The following is a 19,089-nucleotide window of genomic DNA, read 5'->3' on the forward strand; positions in this document are numbered from 1 at the left end:
ATGCACGCTCACTCTTTCCCGCCACCTTCAGAGCAGCCCTCACGGGCACGGATAGCGCTTCGTAGGAATATTTATCATGTCCTGGTGAAAGACTCTGTGGGCCACTGTGGTGAAAACAAGAGCGCACACACACACACACCACACACACACACACACACCACATACATACACACACACATACACACATACCACACACACCACATACACACACACCCTGTTGCAACACCTTCCAATCAGGCCCTACAGGCCTTGTGGGGAAAGGCCTGGATGGTCTGGGTTTTAAGTTCTGCTTCTGCATTTGGCCTTGAACAACCAGCTGCTTCATGCCTCGGTTTTCTGAGCTGTGAGATAGTTTCTCCCTCCTTGCATCACTGTGCAAGTCGATCAAGTCTACAGTCGTGTGTCTATATGACAACGATAGATCAGGGCTGGCAGTCGCTACGTCTAGAGTCTCCTGACTCAATCTGTATTTTGCACAAGACTCCCAGACCTGGACATGCCCACCTCACTCTTCAGTCCAGACCTGCCTTTCACTCTAGGTCCAGATAGAGCCTCATCGCCTCTCCATATCTTCTCCAGGCTTTAAATTCCAATTACACTTATTTTCAATGTCATTCATTTGGCACTTAATGTACTGTATTGTTATCTATCTCCGTTATAAATACGCCCTGTCTTACCAGAGAGAAGAAAAGCTCCCTGTGCTGTGTCTCCTGCCTACAGTAGGTGCCCACAAGCGTTTGCTGATAATAATAATGATGTCCAGGAGAACATAAATCTTAAGCATGTTATTTGCTGAAGCCAATATAAAACCAGTCCCTTCTAACAGCCTTAATTCACTCAGGAGATGAACACAAGCAGAAAGAAGTGAAGTAACTCTCCATTTGAATAATATTTTATTTTAAAGGGTAAATATTAACATTCCCACCATCATTTAGCAGTCCTCTTCTGCTATTATTGGAAAGCAATAAATACAGCATTTAAACGTCTCTTATTCAAGGATATTGCTATTATTGTTTCTTATCTTTTTTTTTTTTTTTTTTTTTTGTCGGTCGTGGGGCTTGAACTCTGGGCCTGAGCGCTGTCCCTCAGCTCTTCAGCTCAAGGCGAGCGCTCTACCACTTGAGCTACAGCGCCACTTCCGGTTTTCTGGTGGTTTATTGGAGATAGGAGTCTCACGGTCTCTCCTGCCCGGGCTGGCTTTGAACCGCGATCCTCAGATCTCAGCCTCCTGAGTAGCTAGGATTACAGGCGTGAGCCACCAGCGCCCGGCCTATTGTTTCTTATCTTATGCTACACATAAATTGAAAGTTGTAACTCAACTGTTTTTTTTCTATCAAAGCAAATAATTTCTGTGACCCTTAAATGAAGACACTTGTGGAGATTTTGAATCAAATTTATAAGACCCAAGAGGGGGGCAGAGAGGCAGAAAAGAAAGAAAAAAATACTAGAAAAACTTAATGCTGGTCGCAATAGAGCTGGAGAACATGAAAGAGACACTGACAGAGAGAAGGGGGAGGGATATGTCAAGATTCTGAAAGCAAAGAACCTTCTGTTCCTTCTCTTGGGATCTCAGGGGTCTATGCACAGGCCCTGATGTGGCTGGGGTATCAGAGATGGTCATCTGCGTTAGAAATGGACTCTTCATTCTTGACTGGACAGGAAGTTCACTCTCAGCCCTTGACCCAAACAGCACTTTGCCCAGGAACTAAATAAATGTGTTCTGAGGAAATACATGCGTCATGAGGAGTCACAAAACTGGCTGTCCTAGTGCGACTCCCAAGCATCCGGGGTCAACGGTGACAACAGCTGTGTTTTCTCCTTCATTTTGTCAGAGTGATAGATGTGGATGTTGGCAGGGAGCACGGGGTGAGCAGAGAAGCTGGAGAATGGGCAGAGTCTGTAGTAGCTTGGATGTTAAAACCAAGAGGGAGACTGGTATGATTTGGAAATAAAGCAGCAAGCAGAACATCAAAGCAGACAAAGGGCATCGTGAGCTACATTAAGAATGTATGTCTTCATCCTGTGAGAAACTGGAAGGTTTCGAAGGAGTTTTGAATGAATCCGTGAAATCATTCGATTAGGTGTTTTTGAGAAGCTCACTCTCCTTTGCAAAGAGAACATTGGGAAGAAAGCACACCAGCAAGGCGACCACGATCTTATTCGGCTATTGCTCACTTCTGTGGACATCTGTCCACCTCCTGTGGGTCACACACATACTGTTCCAAGCAGTGGATCTCGACCTAAACAAAAATCCTTGTTCTCACAGAGCTTGCAATGTTGACAAGAGAAGAGAAGAAATCAGTAAGTCAGTAAGCAAACACTGTTGTGGAGAGAACACAAGACAGAAAAGGAAGGTCCAGGAAAGAGTCAGTCCCAGTTTTATTGAGGAAGTTACAGGGAAAAATAAATTACCGAGAGGATGACCTGAGGGCAAATATCTGAAGGAATAAAAAGATCAGCCAGGCAGATGACCTGGTATGTAGCAGCCCAGGTAGAGGAAGCCCAGAACCAAGGTTTAGGGGCAGGAGCTTGTGGGGCTTTAGAGGAGGAAGACAGCAAGGAGGCCCACGTGCAGTGGTGAGGCGTGGGTCCCAGGAGAGAAATGAGAGACGAGGTCAGAGGTGAAGGAAGGAGCCTGATTAAAGCCTGAGCTGATATAAGGTTTTGTGAAATGTCTGAGTCAGTTGGGAAGCCATTGGTGTCTTCTAGGCAGAGGGTCACTGTAACCACTGTATGGAAACAGTATGGCAGAGACAGGAGACAGATTGAGCCAGAAAGGAAGAGGAGGCTGGGTTAAGAAAAACAAGTCATTTAGAGTGACAACTACCATAATCATCCAAAGACTCTGATAGGACTCATATAAGGCTGGTCATGGCAAGGTTCAGGGTCCATTTGTAGATAGACAGAGGGTTTCCTAACAGGAATGCATGTCATGAAGAATAAATGGAAGAGAAGGGCAAAGTTCAGGGCAAGAATATCCAGAAGCCTGAAGTACGTGACTCCTTGCCAAAATGTATGAGGCTGGGATAGGCTGCTCTCTGAGAGAGATCAAGGTTGTGTTTGTCTATGTTCTGCTCACTATTGGGTGGACAGGGGGTGGAATGAGTCAGGGATTCAAGACAGAAGTGTGTTGGAGGTGTACAAACTTGGGTTCCAAGTACCTTAATCAAACCTAAGACTAAATAGGTTTACCATCCAACTATTTGTGAGTGGGAAAGAGATTGTGAAGCATGGCTTGTTGGGGGCTGTAAACGTAAGTTTCTCCAAAAATGAGGGAGGAAAGAGCAAAAAGAAAATCCAAGAGTGCCTTCTGGGAGCCAGGGGTAGAGCTCAGTCCCCGAGAAGCACAATTCCATGTCCAGTGCCCCTCCAGAGGGTATAGGGACCAAAGCAAGAGCAGCCCCAGAAGATGGAGAGGTGAATGGAGGGTCACATGGGTGTGGAAGGCGTTTGGCGCATGTGCACATCTCTCCTGGGAGCAACATGGCTGCTGAGGTGGAGAATGGATAAATTCAAGGGAATGAAAATCAACCATGTTTGGTAGAAATGCTCTAAGCAAAAGAATCTGAACCAAGATGTGTGGGTAAATGTCAGTGAAAGCTGGTTGAATTTCATGCAGGGAAAAAAATAGAAAATGTAATTAATTCTTGATTATGCTCACAAAGGTTTGTTTCAACTCTGGAACATAGTGCTACATTTTAAGTGGTGTATGTAATGCTAGATTATTCAAAGGGTAACATTGACAAGGCTGTGTGTATGTGTGTGTGTGTGTGTGTGTGTGAAAATGTTCTTTCTAGATGGTAGGGAATGACAAGGTTTTGTTTTTTTTTTTAAGTTCTCAGTTTTGATGAACATGTTTTACCTTACAACATAAAATCAAGGTATTCTTCCTGTTCCTCTAGACAGAAAATGAAAAAGAGGCAACAAAGAATCTGTTAAGTGATGTGTGATTGGCCAAACTCTTGTTAGAGACTTTCTGCCCCACTTTGAAGCTCTGAGTTGTCCAATGCTTTTAAGAGTATGAAATTTTCCAATTGGAGTTTAAAAATTTGAGGTGACATACTGATGTCTTTTAAAACTCCAAAATAAGAAATAAAAAGTTTTGCATCCTATGAAAATTAGCAAAAAGTAGGACCTAGATTGTTGCATACTATTTGTCATGTCTGCAATGAAGCAAGGAGAAAAAAGAAAAAGTCGAAGCAGCAAAGTGAATTGTCACTGGGAAGACGTCAGGTCATGGGACCTGCATCTTTTCCTTCAATTTACATTTGATGAGTCTCTAACCCAGGAGAAAATCCATTACTTTCTTTTCCTGGTCTCCATGAGGCTACCTCAAAATCCCATGTATTTATCTTTTGCATCCCATGTATTTATCTTTTGCTAAGTATGTTTCTTTTTAATATCGGATGTTCATGATTCTTTGACAGTTTACTGATGGAGTGTGACCTTCGCTGAACTCTGCATTTGTTTTTTTATTTCACACACTAGTGTTCTCGGGGCCTAAGGCACCTCCGTGGTACGATGTATGATACAGTATATAAGAGAGTCAATATGTGATATCATACATCATCCATAGCATGTCTGGTCTCATTCCCAGCTTCCAGGCACAATGCCAACTCAGAATATCGATAGCACTGTGTCTTCAGCTTTGTGATAATGAGTTGTTGGGAGGTGGTAAATGCGTGTGAGATGGCGGCTGTTAACCCTGGTGGAACCATGGGTTCTTGGATGATGACGGGGAAAGCAGTGTGCTCTTTATCTCAGCCTTGAGAGCCAAGGAAGTGACATAGAAATGAAAGCTGGAGCAGAGAGCTCACTGGGCTTCCTCTCCTGTTCTTCCTTAGGAAGCTTGCAGATTCGGTACAACCTGGGAGGCACCCGAGAGCCGTACAATGCTGATGTGGACCACAGGAACATGGCCAATGGACAGCCCCACAGCGTCAACATCACCCGCCAGGAGAGGACCTTAACGCTCAAGGTACTACGCGTGCGGGCGATGGATACACATGTAGTAACGATATATCGTGGTATCATCTCTATGTTCTGCGGTACTTGGCCAATGGTTTTCTTTCAGAGAAAGAATAATGATTATCTTTTTACTACACAGGCTTAAGCAGTGAAGAAAAAATTCACATAGTTGACAGGTGTCCCTCAATGTGTGTGTTTGTGTATAAACACAGATGTACATATATGTGTGTGTATGTATGTATGCAAGTATGTGTATATACATGTATATGTGTAGGTATGTATATGCATGCATATGTGAGTATATACACAGATATATGTATATATACAATATATGTGTATATATATACACATATATACATGAAAATATATCCCAGGATGTCCTGGGAACACCAAAATATGAGGAGGCTCAAATTCCTTATACAAATTTGCATAGTATTTCATACGCATCCACATTCTTTAAATCACCTCTAGAAGACTTACTATAGCTGAACAATATAAATGCTATGTAAACAGTTGCCATGCTGGGGGCTGGGAAGGTGGCTCAGTGGTAGAGCGCTTGCCTTGCATGCATGAGGCCCTGAGTTCGATTTCTCAGCACCACATAAGAAAAAAGAAAAAAGCCGGAAGTGGCACTGTGGCTCAAGTGGTAGAGCACTACTCTTGAGCTGAAGAGCTGAGGGACAGCGCCCAGGCCCAGAGTTCAGGTCCCACAACCGTACCAAAAATAAATAAATAAATAAAATAAACAGTTGCCATGCCATATGATGTATGGAATAATGACAAAAGAAAGAGTATCCGTATATGCTCAGTACTGGTGTAATTTTATTTTCAACTATTCTGTGTGTGTGCATGTGTGTGCACACACACGCAGGTGCCAGTACTAGGGCTTAAACTCAGAGTCCTGCACTCTACCTTTTTCACTCAAGCCTAGAACTCTACCACTTGAACTGTACCTCCATTTCCAGCTTTTTGCTGGTTCATAGGAGATCAGAGTCTCCCCAGTTTTCCTGTCCAGGCTAGCTTTGAGCTGCGATCCTCAGATCTCAGTCTCCTGAGACGCTAAGATTACCGATGTGAGCCAAGGCACCTGGCTTTACATATTCTTGCTCTATAGTTGGCTGACTCCAAAGATACAGAGCCTGTCCATACAGCAGGTCAACTGTAATTCTCACATGAAAGGCCATGGCAAGGTTGATGGTGAATAAACCTTTTAGGGAGACGCAGAACGAATATTTCTGTTGGATATCCTTGATGGCTTTCTCCTTTGAACCCTTCTCCCATTCGGGTATCTATCAGGCCCCAGTGTTTCCCAGCAAAGGTTATTTGGGTTGATCTGACCTGCTTCCTTCCTCACTCCAAGAACAGTATGAATAACTGCATGCGTTTTCTTCTGCAAAGGCTTTGCCTTAAAAAAATAAATAAATAACATTCTTCCAAAATGCAGGCTTTCCTTCAAAAATCTCACACTCAGCTCTAGACTTTCCACGCACAACAGGATGGCTTTCCTTATGACACCTGGGTTTTATTTCCAGTTGGTTTACTGTCCTTACCCCCACCACCATATATATATATTCCTTTTTACAATGGAGAAGCCAGCCTAGGAGACACCATGAATAAAACACAGCATAAGGAGGTCTCCCTGGGAACTAGGCCAAAAGATGAAGGAGGGAGCTGTCACCACATGCCCTAGGAGGAGTTGGAAATAGATACCTGTCAGGGCCGGGAACAGCGGGAGGAGGCTGCGTTGTCAGGAAGTGGAGCCCCTCCGACCTCATTTGGATTCGGCTGCTGATAGGCAAGAGCCCCGTCTCCGCTGAGCACTGGTGGTTGTCAAATTCGTGAGTTGAAGGGGAACTTGCACGTGGCGCCTGGCTGTCAGGGCTAGAGGGCGTTTGAAGGGGAGGTCTTCCCTAGGAAAATGGCGACGTGCCATTCCTTCCTGACCTGCTGTCCTGCAAACGTGGCCTAGGTGAGACTGTCACACGGTGGCTGCCAGAGGCCCCAGGCCTAGCTCCTGGCGCCTCTTTGAAGTACTGTGCATTTTTCACTGAGCAGATCAAACCGGTCTTTACCCACGGCACAAGCTTTGTTCTGAAGAGCAGCAAGTCTACACACAGATGGTTTTATGCCATTTTATGGGGAATATGTTCATTGGTATTAATTAGGCATTCTCCTATTTTAAACCACCCGATCTGGCACCTCTTTTATGGAAAATGATTTATCTTTGCCATTTCTCAATTACAAAAATCATACTAAAAGTTTAGAAGAAACTAATCAATGAGCCTTAAAGACACAGCACCGCCCTGGAATGCAGTTGATTTAACTGCCCTCTGCCACCATGAATGAGAGATCAGCCTAAAGAAAGGGATAGAGGTCTAGCCGGGACAATTTAAGAAACTTGGGACTTTTTTTTTCATTGTAAAAATACTGTACAGAGGGGTTACAATTACATGGGCAAGACAATGAGTACATTTCTTATCAAGCATTGTAGCCTCCTCCTTTGTTTCTCCTTCCCATCCTCCCCCAGCTCCCCCCACCCAATCCTCCTCCCCCCTCCCCTCCACCCAATTCTCCTCCCCCTCTCCTCTCCCCACCAAGGTTGTAAAGTTCGTTTTTGACATAATGACTTGTACATCTCATTGTTGCAATGGGTCCACCTGTATCCCTATTTAAACGATTTGAAACTTGGGACTTTTGAGTCATAGATAAAGATGTGTGAGAAGGCAGAGAACTGCAGGAATCACAGAAGGCAGAAAATTGCAGGGGGGGGGGGTGGAAGGGACTGGCTCTAGTGTGCTAGGTTCTTTTGTCTGCAAATGTCAAAGATCTAATTTGTTGGAACAAAAAATTGGAGGAGTAGCCAGGCACTGGTGGTTCACGCTTGTCATCCTAGCTACTCAGGAGGCTGAGATCTGAGGATCAGGGTTCAAAGCCAGACCTGGCAGGAAAGTCTGTGAGACTCTTATCTCCAATGAACCTCCAGAAAACCAGAAGTGGCACTGTGGCTCAAGTGGTAGAGTGCTCACCTTGAGCTGAAGAGCTGAGGGACAGCGCCCAGGCTCAGAGTTCAAGCCCCACAACCAACCCCCCCCCCAAAAAAAATGAGGGAGGAAAGGGCAGATCAATTCTTTAGGAATTATAGAATTTAAGAAACAGAAAACCAAAATGCTGGGAGATAATCCAGATTCAGGGAAGGAAGATTAAAACTATGGACTAAAATACCATTAGACCAGTGCCTACCTGCCCACCCCCTTTCCTTCTGCTCCTCTCTCCTCTCCTCGTTCTTCTTCTCTACTTTCTCCCATTTCTTCCTTCCTTGTCCACCCACTCTCCCACTCTGTCCTCCCTCACCTTTCCACCTCTCACCTCTCTCTGAGTCCCGAGCTAATCCTCTCTTACCACAGCTCTACCTCATCCACAGCACAGTCACAATCACTGCAGTCCTGGATTCATGTCTTCCCCATTTTGCTGCCAAAAGAAAGGTAGCTACTTTCCTCCTATTTTGAACCCCAGAGAATCTCTAATTGTCCTAGCTCAGGCTCTCAGGCTGGGGTCATGCGCTCACCCTGGGGGGTAAGGAGAATCAATGACCACAGGGGTCCACGGTCCCCCGTGGAATCCTAGATGTCACCGGGGGGAGCTGGGGCATCTTCCCCAAGAGATCTAGTGGAAGGAGGGAGGCGCAAGGGGCGTGGCCATGGGCGAGGCCCCGGCTGACAATGAAGAGGACAGATGTGGAGCAGGTGTGGGAAGCCTCCTAACAACAAGGAAGGCACCTCAAATAGAACTGGCACCCACAGGGGCTAGGAAGCTCCACCCACCTCTCCTGACATCAGATGTGGTGTGGTGGCACTGAATCTGTGGATGGGTTTGGAGAACTGACTTGAGCTCTACTGGGAAAGCCTTCCGGTGTGGGGAACTTGGTCTCTCCTGGTCCTGTCACTCCCCGCTGACGCCCACCCCCTCCTCCCAGCAGCCCTGCCTTTTTGTGAGAGAAGGAGGAATCAATGGGAAGTGGTGAAAGAAGAAAACCTAGGAGTCCTTTTCCCAAACACTGGCTCCCCTGGAAAGACCCTGAGCCCCTGAACCTTGCTTTCTCTCAAGCCAGGAGGCCGTATAGAGCCCCCACAGTAATTCTGTTAGAACCACAAAAGCATCTTTTCCTTACCACAGTCTCCAAATCCATCTTGAGATGTTCCACAACCTTAGCAAGGTGTGCAAAGAGATAAGACATTCGCAAGTGATTATTTCTGGCAAAGGGGATTATAGATGTCTCTATGTCCCCTAGAGTTTTCCATGTTGCCCCGTCTTCCAGAAGCATGGGAAGCTTTTTTATACTCGAACAAAAGTGTGAAATGTGCAAGCATCCTCAACCTCTTCTGTCGCCCCCCCCCACGTACACTAAAACATAATGGCAATGATACTTAAATAATATTGGATTAAAGTTGGCTTCCAAGTTGAGATCTATTAGAGTTGAGGTGCACTTTGAGGCATGTGCTTGTTCAAACATCATAGAATTCAGATCTTGACCAATGTGTGTGGGGTTGGAAGCATCAGGTCTACTTTCCTAGCTGAGTTTGGCTAAAGCTCACATCAAATTAATTTACATTCCCTGGACATGCAGGGACTAAAATGGTGCAGAGCGCTTGAGGGAAATTGACCTTGGATGAAACATTTGCTGCCAAGAACTAAAGTGTCTGATCTCCCTGTCGATAATGAAGAACTGGCACTAGCTGTTCACGGATAACCAAAAAAGCAGAACCCACGCAAGGCCCCATGTGGCGTCCTTTATGAAAACTCCCAGTTGCACCAGAAATAATGGCTTACGGCTTAATATCACAATGTAAACAAACCTGCAGCGGGCAGAGAGGCCCTCAAAGAGTCTGCACACGATGAGAAATCCGGCCAATTAGCAGGAACCCAAAACCAAACATTACAGCTGCCAACATGCTCCTTCTGCTTTCTCTCCTTGCTGCCTGCGAGAGTTTCCTTCCTACTTCCTGGCCTTTCTTTCTCTCCAGCCTCACTGGGAAAGTGCAGAGAATGAAACAGAGGGATAAAGAACAGCCCACAAAGTCCGACCCTGAGGAAGTGGCGTTGTGGCTCAATCGGTAGAGCGCTTGCCTTGAGCTGAAGAGCGCAGGGACAGCAACCAAGCCCAGAGTTCAAGCCCCACGACCGACAAAAAAAAAGTCTGACCCCGAGCAGAGGGAACACAGAGTGACATTATTCAGATCCTAAGCCCTTGCCCACCTGCACATACAGACTTAGGACCCCAGAGACTGACAGCCCTAAATACACCTGAAAATACACCAAGACTTCCAGAGCTATTACATTCCCTCTGTTGATACCACGACTGACCCAGAAAACCGTCCCCCTCCACCCCAGCATGGCCCATGTAGGTCACCCGTGTCCATGACACCAGCTCAAGCATGCAGAGGGCTTCCTGCATTCCAGTACTGCACCGAGCACTGTACTACACGTGCTCCTCCCATTCTCCCTCAGCCTCATGAGGTGTGAACCCCATCCCTGTCTTAGAGAGGTTGAAACTAAAGCTCTGACTCTGCGATGTGACTCACCCGGGGTTCAAAGCAGGGAGCAGCAAAGCCAAGCATCGGTGAACCTGGGTCTGCCCAGAGTACATGGGAGGGCGGGCACAACCTATGGACACTAGGTCTCTCCAGCGGGTAAGGAACCGGAGGGCGTACTCATTGTGACACCATAGCTCGATCTATGCAAAGACCCAAAAAAGTCATGAAAACATAAACTCACACGTCCACCGCCTAAACATGGCAGAGTGTGACATGTGGCTGTATTTCTTCTGATTTTTTTAACCCAGGGAAAGCTGAAGGTTCTTCATCCTCCCCGTTGCAGTCTTGGAAGGACAGCAGCAATGCCTTCCCCCGGGCAGCAGGAAATGTGGTTTTCCCACCAGGTTCCTGATGTAACATGTTCTTACAAGAACTGGGCTTCACTTTAAAATGGAATTCTGCCCAGAGAGAGGGGTGGGGTGGGGTGGGGTGGGGTGGGGTGCGGTAGGATAAATGGGCGAGAGACCAGATGATAGTCTGACCTACCCCAAAATTTAAACTAACTAGGAAAAAAAATGAGTAAACTCCATGTCCTCTCTCTATGTAAGTACGATCTACTTGTTCTGTGTCATTACTGGGACTGGAACTTCAGGCCTGGAGCCTCCCCTTAGCTCTTTTGCTCAAGGTTAGTACTCTCCCACCTGAACCACATTTCTACTTCCAGCTTTTTTCTGGATAATTAGAGATAGGAGTCCCATGGACTCCAGGCTGGCTTGAAACTGAGATCCTCAGGTCTCAGCCTCCTGAGGAGTTAGGGTTACAGATTCAAGACACCGGTGCCCAGCCTATCACCTATGTTTGCGTCTTGATGGAAGTTAGACCGCAGGGAGCTCAAGGATCCGTCCTCTGGCACAAATACTCAGAATCCATATTCTCTCCAAATCAGTGGAACAGATGGTAGTCATGTGTCATGTTGGCTTTCATCTAACTGGAGAGCCACCCTCTCTTTGCCAAGACGAAGTTAACTCATATTCTGCAAGCAGAATAAGACCTTCCTGAACAATTATTTCTGAGTCCTAAGGAACAAATGATGAGCAAATGACCAGGTTCTTATACCACAAAGAATACAACCATGATTATTCTCACTGGGAATTTTCAAAACAAATGGCAAGAAGAGAATCACTGGATTCTGTTTTTTAAAGTAAAATCAAGATGATAACTTATTGCCTAATGATATCAGAACTTCAGCCAGATTGTATAAAGATAGTTACCTCCATGGCAAATTGGGTTGTGTATTAAATATCAATCCCAAATACTGTCAAAAAGCATGCTTAAAACATCTGTAGCAACTACTTTGTGCTAAATGCTAAGGACAGAGGGAAAGTTACAAACATTAGCATAATGGTTGTAGGAACAAATGAACTGCAAAATCTCAATAGCTTACCCCATAAAAATCTATCAAATATAATGAGTCTTGGAGGCATTGCCGTTAGCCCCACCTCCTCTATCTTTGGCAATAGGGAGAGGCTTGTGATTGGGCCAGATTCCTGTCCATTATCCTCCTAGTCGTCCAGGCTCCACCTCCAGGAGGTTCTACCTTGTCATTAACCTGTCATAGCCACCACTGAATCAATTCAGCGCATGCACAATGATTACACATTGCTCGCAGCCAGATGGCTCCCTGTAGATACAAATTGCACTGTTTTGTTCTCCCTTGTTTTGTTTTAGTTTAAAATGGCTAAGGTTTTGGTAGTATAGGCCTGCAGTTTCTTTGCCAATACATTCCCCTTAAAATAGCAGCTCACACCTGTCATCCTAGCTACTTCAGAGGTTGAGATCTGAGGATCACAGTTCAAAACCAGCCCGGGAAAGAAAGTTCATGAGACTCTGATCACTAATGAACCACCAGAACATCAGAAGTGGCACTGTAGCTCAAAGTGATAGAGTGTTAGCTTTGAGCAGAATCGCTCAGGGACAGTGTCCAGGCCCTGAGTTCAGGCCCCATGACTGAACCAAAAAAAACCCTCCAGTTTCCTGTGCCTGTGACTACAACCTATGCTCATCCCTAGACTTGAGTCTTGGACCTATGTAAACCCTCAATTCCTGTTGCCCATGATTCTCTTTCAAGGCGAGGACAGCTACCAACCATGAGACCTTGACACAAATGGCTTGATGGAAAAAAAATGATCCTTTACTCATGGGCTAAGTCATCTACTGATCTGAGAAACCTTACTATACCTTTGTCACTCAAAGCTTTTTGCAATTTGATTTCTCTTTATTATTATTATTATTATCTTTAAGTAGTTTACAAAGGAGATGCCATTTAACAAAGCCGTTTGTGAATACAGTGTGTCTTGATCGATGTCACCCTTTCCGGCAGTCTCATCCACCTCTCTCCTCCCCCCCCCAACTCCCTCACTCTTATTAATTGTGTAGGATGTATACTGCATTTTCCCCTCCTCTCTTCACTTGGCCACCCTTTCCCCCTTGATCCTACCAAACCCCTTTTGAGTACCTTTTCCTGGGGTTTTGTTTTGTTCTAAGGATTTACACTATTGGAGACTCCCTAGGCTAAGGCTCTGTATGGCTGGACTTTGCTGGATTCTCTTTCATTGATATTTGGGAATGAGTCAATTCTTTCCTGACTGTATCTCTTCTTTGACATAATCAGCAGGAAGTGGCTAACATATGACCAGTCCGTGTCTTTCAGGGACTTACTCTGCTATCCAAGTGACATGAGGTGACAAGTTATAACGTATATCTAGTACATACATATATACTATTGATAATATATAAAGGTCTCTATTGTGGGAATGCGTACAGGAGTCTATTTATGCTGGAAGAGAGCATAGTACTAAACAAACACAGTAGGAGTGTGAGTGAATATCTCTCCAGTCTAATCCTGGTTCCATCCATGGAGGGGAAAAGACCACCACTGGGGAAGCTGCAGTCAAAACCTTTACCTGGTTGGGCCTGGTGCTATCCAGCCACTCGGGAAGTGGAGTTAGGAGAATCATGGTCCAATGTCAGCCCAGGCAAAAGCACAAGACCCTGTCTGGAAGAAAAACAAACTGAAAGCAAAAGGAATGGTCACGGAGCTCAAGTGATAGAGCACAATGCATTCATGGGCAGGAGCATCTCGTTTAAGCTTTCTGCATGTGGAAAAGTATTCAGTTTCAAATGATCTTGAAACAAGAGTCCTGTAACCTCTCTAGCCTCTCTAACCTAGAGAGGACTTCAGTAATCCAGTTACTCAGCACTCAAACATTTTCATACATATCCATCACCTCTCTCCCTATACAATGTATTAAGCATTGGGAACGGCTGGTGCTGCTGACCCATTACTCAGAAAACAAAGACCACAATGCTCAGATGGCTGCCAACAGCCCAGGGCTCATGAAGGTCAGGATCTTCTCCAGAGGCCAGGGCACTAGCCAGCTTTTCCAGTCACCTCTTTTTTGGGGGGAGGGGGAGAGGTGGTCATGGGGCCTGAACTCTGGGCCTGGGTGCTGTCCCTCAGCTCTTCAGCTCAAGGCTAGCACTCTACCACTTGAGCCACAGCGCCACTTCCAGCTTTTTTCTTTTTGCTTATGTGGTGCTGAGGAATTGAATCCAGGGCCTCATGCATGCAAGGCAAGCACTCTAGCACTGAGCCACCTTCCCAGCCCCTCCAGTCACCTCTTTTTAGGGTTACAGGCAGACAAGAGAAGCAAGCCCTCTCCCGCTAGCTTGTCTTACTAGATTTCTGACTTATTTTAAGCAGTTGGACAAAGGAGGTGCCATTGAGCAAGGAAGTTTATGAATACAATGCATCCCCCGGCAGTGACAAACTAGTTTATTTGAGGTTTGTTCAGAGACAGAAGAGGGGCTATGATCAACCCAGAAAATGGAAAGCCAGTACTCTATGTGAAAGCACGTCATCAGCATTTTTAGGAAAATGAGTTTAATAGAGCAGTTTTTCTAAAGTCATTCAATCTGCTGGTAAAGCTTCTTTAAAGAAAAAAGTTCCCACCTGGGCATCTGTGACTCACACCTATAATCCTAGCTACTCAGGAGGCTGAGATCTAAGAATCTCCATCTAAAGCTAACCAGGGGCTGTGACTCAAGGGGTAGAACACCAGCCTTGAGTGAAAAGAAACTTAGGTCCTGGGTGGGTGGGAGATGGGAAGGGATGGGAAGGGGAAACAAAGGAGGAGGCAACAATGCTTGATAAGAAATGTACTCATTATCTTGCCCATGTAATTGTAACCCCTCTGTACGGTATTTTCACAACAAAAGAAAAAAAAAGAAAGAAACTTAGGTCCTGAGGTCAAGCCCTAGGAACAGCACAAAAGAATCTCAAGAATATTACTAAAGATGTCCAAAATTCCACCAGGATAATAATAAACCATGCTAGGAACCGCACCAGTAGCAGCAGCTGTATTTAAAAACAAACACGAAAACAAAAACCATCAGCAGAGCCGAGCACAGTGGCTCAAGCCTGTAATCCTAGCTACCTGAAAGGCAGAGACCAGGGACTACAGTGTGAGTCCAGCCAGGGCACAAAATGTTTGTGAGACACCATCTCAACCAGTGGCTGGGTGCAGTGGCGCCTGACTGGTATTCCCACAGCACAGGAGAATCACAGTCCAAGCCGGCCCAAGCATCCAACAAGACCCTACCTCCAAAACAGGAGCTGGAGGCATGGGCCCAAGGGGTAAAGCACCTCCCTGGAAAGTGCAAGGCTCTGAGTTCAATTCCCCATACTACCTTCCTCTTCACTCCCCCCCCCCACAAAAAGAACAAATCAATGCTCCTCGGGTGCCCTGTGAGCCAGCCCTTTCTCCACGCTGTGACCGTATGTTATGTACCCCACACACCACCGGCTCTGTGCCATTCCTATCCTACAGGTAAAATGGCTTTGAGCACATCAGTAGGTCTCAATGTGATGTTCTACACGTATGTATGAGAGACACTGGCCAAATCCAGCCTCTGTTTAGTCCATTCTCCCAACTTCTTTCTCACCCTCTAGAGAACTCTACTATACATTCAGGTCCATTTTTTTTAATATCCATGTGTGAGAGGGAACATGCAGTACTCATCTCTCTGCATCTGGTTTATTTCACTTCACATGATGTCCTTTAGTCCCATCCATGTGGCTGAGAAGGATAAGATTGCATTCTTTTTCATGACATACCACTATACCTGGTTCGAAATTGAACAAGGATCCATTGGCCTAACCACAGATAAACCAGCAGGTTTCCAAACCAGGTTGGAAAGCTGACTTAGCAAGTTATACCAATCTATTATTATTTTTAAAAGGCTAGAAAGGTAAAGTGTACACAATGTAATATCCATTTTATAAAACACATGACATAAACCTTTGAAACAAGCCATTGAAATAGTGTTTATACCAGAGACACAAAATACATAACCTACTCCAACTGATGAAAATCTCTGCTCCTCTACCACATACTGATGATAGATAATAGCTTCTGAGAGGGGGAAAAAATGATACAATGGAGAACGTAACACGAGCATTAAAAGAAAAGGCCTACTAACCCTTCTTGTGGGTTATAAACCCTAATTCGCCTAATTAAAGACACTGAGAGGTCTACCTTGAAGGCTGCTGTGTAGCAGATCATATCATGCACAGGTGAACATCCTACTTCAATTCTGTAAGCATACTTGTATGAACAAATCTCCCCATCTTTCCATTTCAGTACCCTTCCTTCATGAGGTATCGGGGAACCCAGCCAAAATTAGACACTAACGCACAATGAATTATTCAAAATATGTGCCTTTATTACCCTTGAACTTGCTGCCAATAAAAAGCAATACCAAATTTTTTTTTAAAAACCGTGTAGATGTAAACACTCCTGAAAATTTGAATAGCTGGTATTGTTCAAGCCTTTATCAAAGAGACTAGCCGTTTTTTTAGCAGCTTTAGATCTTTTCAAGGGATGTCAGAACACATCATATTGACGTAGCTAGCCTCGGGCCTTGCTCTTGAAATTACATTTACTGTAGCTTTTTCCCTTTGGCTCATTGCGGTTTTTATCTAGTCTGGATGATCAGTTCACCGCCTTCACTGCACTACAAGCCCGATCGACAGAAGGGAGGGGACAGGACCCTAGAACTCCCCGGCCCTCCCTTCCAGGGCACTGTCCCTTCTCCAGCCTCTCCCAACGCTTTCTCAGCCCAACTGTCCACTTTAGTGCAAGGCAGACTTCCATTTAATTCTATGGCCAACTTCAGTCAACACTTGAGAAGTATCTTAAATCATAACAATGGCTTGATTTCAGAGAAGAGACCTAGGAAGCAGAGAGAGGGCTGCCTGTATTGGAAACCTAAGCACTAAGTTAGTCTGTGGCTACGCCCCACATTCATGTTTCCTTCCACATTTCTATGTGTGTAGAGAAGCCTGTTCATAACTGACACACATGGAAAACTTCATTACTTTTCTTTTTTTGGTGCCAGTACTAGTGCTTGAACTCAGGGCCTAGGCACTGTCCCTGAGATTCTTTTTCCTCAAGGCGAGTGCTCTACCCCTCAAGCCACGGCGCCACTTCTGGTTTTCTGGTAGTTAATTGGAGATAAGAGTCTCAGTGACTTTCCTGCCTGGGCTGACTTCAAACTTCAACCCTCAGATCTCAGCCTCCTGAGTAGCTAGGGTTACAGGCGTGAGCCACCCACGCAGGGCCCTCGTTAACTTTTTATCATGTCTCCTGGAATGTTAGGCTGGGCTATGGGTCCTTGGAAGGTATTTTAGCAAGTTGCCTTTATTTGGTTCAAGAAGAAAGTAAGAATATTTGCTCGAGCATCTTCTAAAAGGGGAAACAGCATACCCAATTTTTAAAGCCTCTGCTTCCTGTTTTTGCCAGCACCTTCAGATCCGCTTGTAGCGTGTGTGTGTGTGTGTGTGTGTGTGTGTGTGTGTGTGTGTGTGTGTGCCTACACACTCATGCGCATGCACACATAGTGGAGCTAGAACTCAAGGCCTGGATGCTGTCCTTGGGCTTTTTAGCTCAACCCTGGCCCTCTATCATTTGAATCACAGCTCTACTTCTGGCTTTTGAGGGGTTAGTTGGAGGTAAGAACTTCACGGACTTTCCCACCTGGGCTGGTCTCATACCACCATCCTCAGATCTCAGCCTCAGGCTGTCTTCATAGTTAGAAGTGTAAGTGGCCAGGACTTGGGGCAGGCTCCTGGGAAGCAGGGAGGGGTCTGATGAAAATTCTGATTATGAAGAGAAAGGGATCCACAGCTGTTCAATTCTAATCCATATACTTTCCTCTTGCTTAACCCATATAACGCTAGGGATATAGCTCAGTGGTAAAACACTTGCCTAGCAAGGGCAGGGTCCTGGGTTCAATCCCCAGCACCCAAAAAAGAAAAACAAAAGCAAGAATCACTACGAAACAAACAGGAGGACATAAAACCGTCTGTCTGTCTACCACTCAGCCACAACACAGGTTGAGCAAGTCCGACGCAGCAACCATTTTTTTAACCCTTACTTGATAAAAATCATGTGGTCATCAATACCATTGGCTTGGGCCATCTGCCCATGTGGACTTCAGTCAAAATGAACTCAACTTGAGTCAGGTGTGAGAACAAATCTGAGCTGAGAAGCTCCTGTTGGAAAGAAGTCAGGCAAGGGGAGTAACTCAGACAGAGGCCAGCTGCCAGTGACGTCTTTGAGCCCTGAGAATTTTCTATTCTGGGGGAAGGAGGGGAAAAATGTCTGCACCCTCGACGTGCTTTTCCTCCTCCAGCAGCGGCTGTTTCGCCCCCTCCTCTTCCCGAAGGCCCTGCAGCCTGTTGATCGCCTCAGGTGCTGGGAATCACGGGCAGGTTCCTTGGTGGAACCTATTCATGCTTTGAGCCAGCGTTCCCCTTTGAGAACGACCCACCCCGCTCCCATGCCCCACGCCCCTCCCCACACGCGGTGACTGTGGAGTCCAGAAGTGGTTATTAGGCCATAAATAAAAAGGATTCCTTCCCAACGGCCATCTTGGTTTCACCGCTTCATGTTCTCTAGCAAGTTACTGAAACCCCGATTCAGCTGCTGGTAAACTAGGATTGAGCTCACCTGGTTTTAAGAGGTTTCTGTGAGTTGAATGAAGATACACACACATGCACAAAAAAAAAAAAAGAAAAAATGAGTAGAGTCTATGGCGCCTCCCGACTCCCTTCTCTTTCATAAAAGCAAACATCAGAAAGCGTCTGTCAAGGTCATTCATCAAGGTCATCATCCACAGCAAGTTCAAGACCACGTTTCCTTTCCATTGAATGGTAGCCCAGCCCGTTATGCTGGCACTGGGAGAGAGCAGCAGGTAGAACCACGTGTGTGCTGCTGCCACAGGCCCCGCTGGTGCGCATGCCACCAGTCACACACAGAGGAAGCAGGGACCCGTCTGTGTGGAACCCCCTGAGTGGCATGGAGGAAAGATGAACCGGAGAAGACCTGCAGAGGCGCCTGAGCTGCTCTTTGAACATACTCGGGGAGGGGGGGTGGTTCTGGTAAAGTGGCTCACACCTGTAATCCCAGCTACTCTGGAGGCTGAGGTAGAGATTGCAGGTGGGGAGAATTCAAGAGACTAGCCCAGA

The 19,089-nt window shown here is 45.8% G+C and overlaps 1 protein-coding gene across 1 annotated transcript in view; it reads left to right on the forward strand.

The window, feature by feature from the left end:
* Positions 1-19,089, forward strand: part of Cntnap2 (contactin associated protein 2) — a 1,671,549-nt gene that overhangs the window by 1,547,313 nt on the left and 105,147 nt on the right. The window contains exon 20 of the mRNA XM_069996967.1: positions 4,845-4,978. Within this exon, the coding sequence (XP_069853068.1) occupies positions 4,845-4,978 (134 nt within the window). The remainder of the gene's footprint in view (positions 1-4,844; positions 4,979-19,089) is intronic.

Source organism: Dipodomys merriami, unplaced genomic scaffold (assembly GCF_024711535.1).
Source record: "Dipodomys merriami isolate MVZ:Mamm:240054 unplaced genomic scaffold, mDipMer1.0.p SCAF_5, whole genome shotgun sequence".
Taxonomy (NCBI): Eukaryota; Metazoa; Chordata; class Mammalia; order Rodentia; family Heteromyidae; genus Dipodomys; species Dipodomys merriami.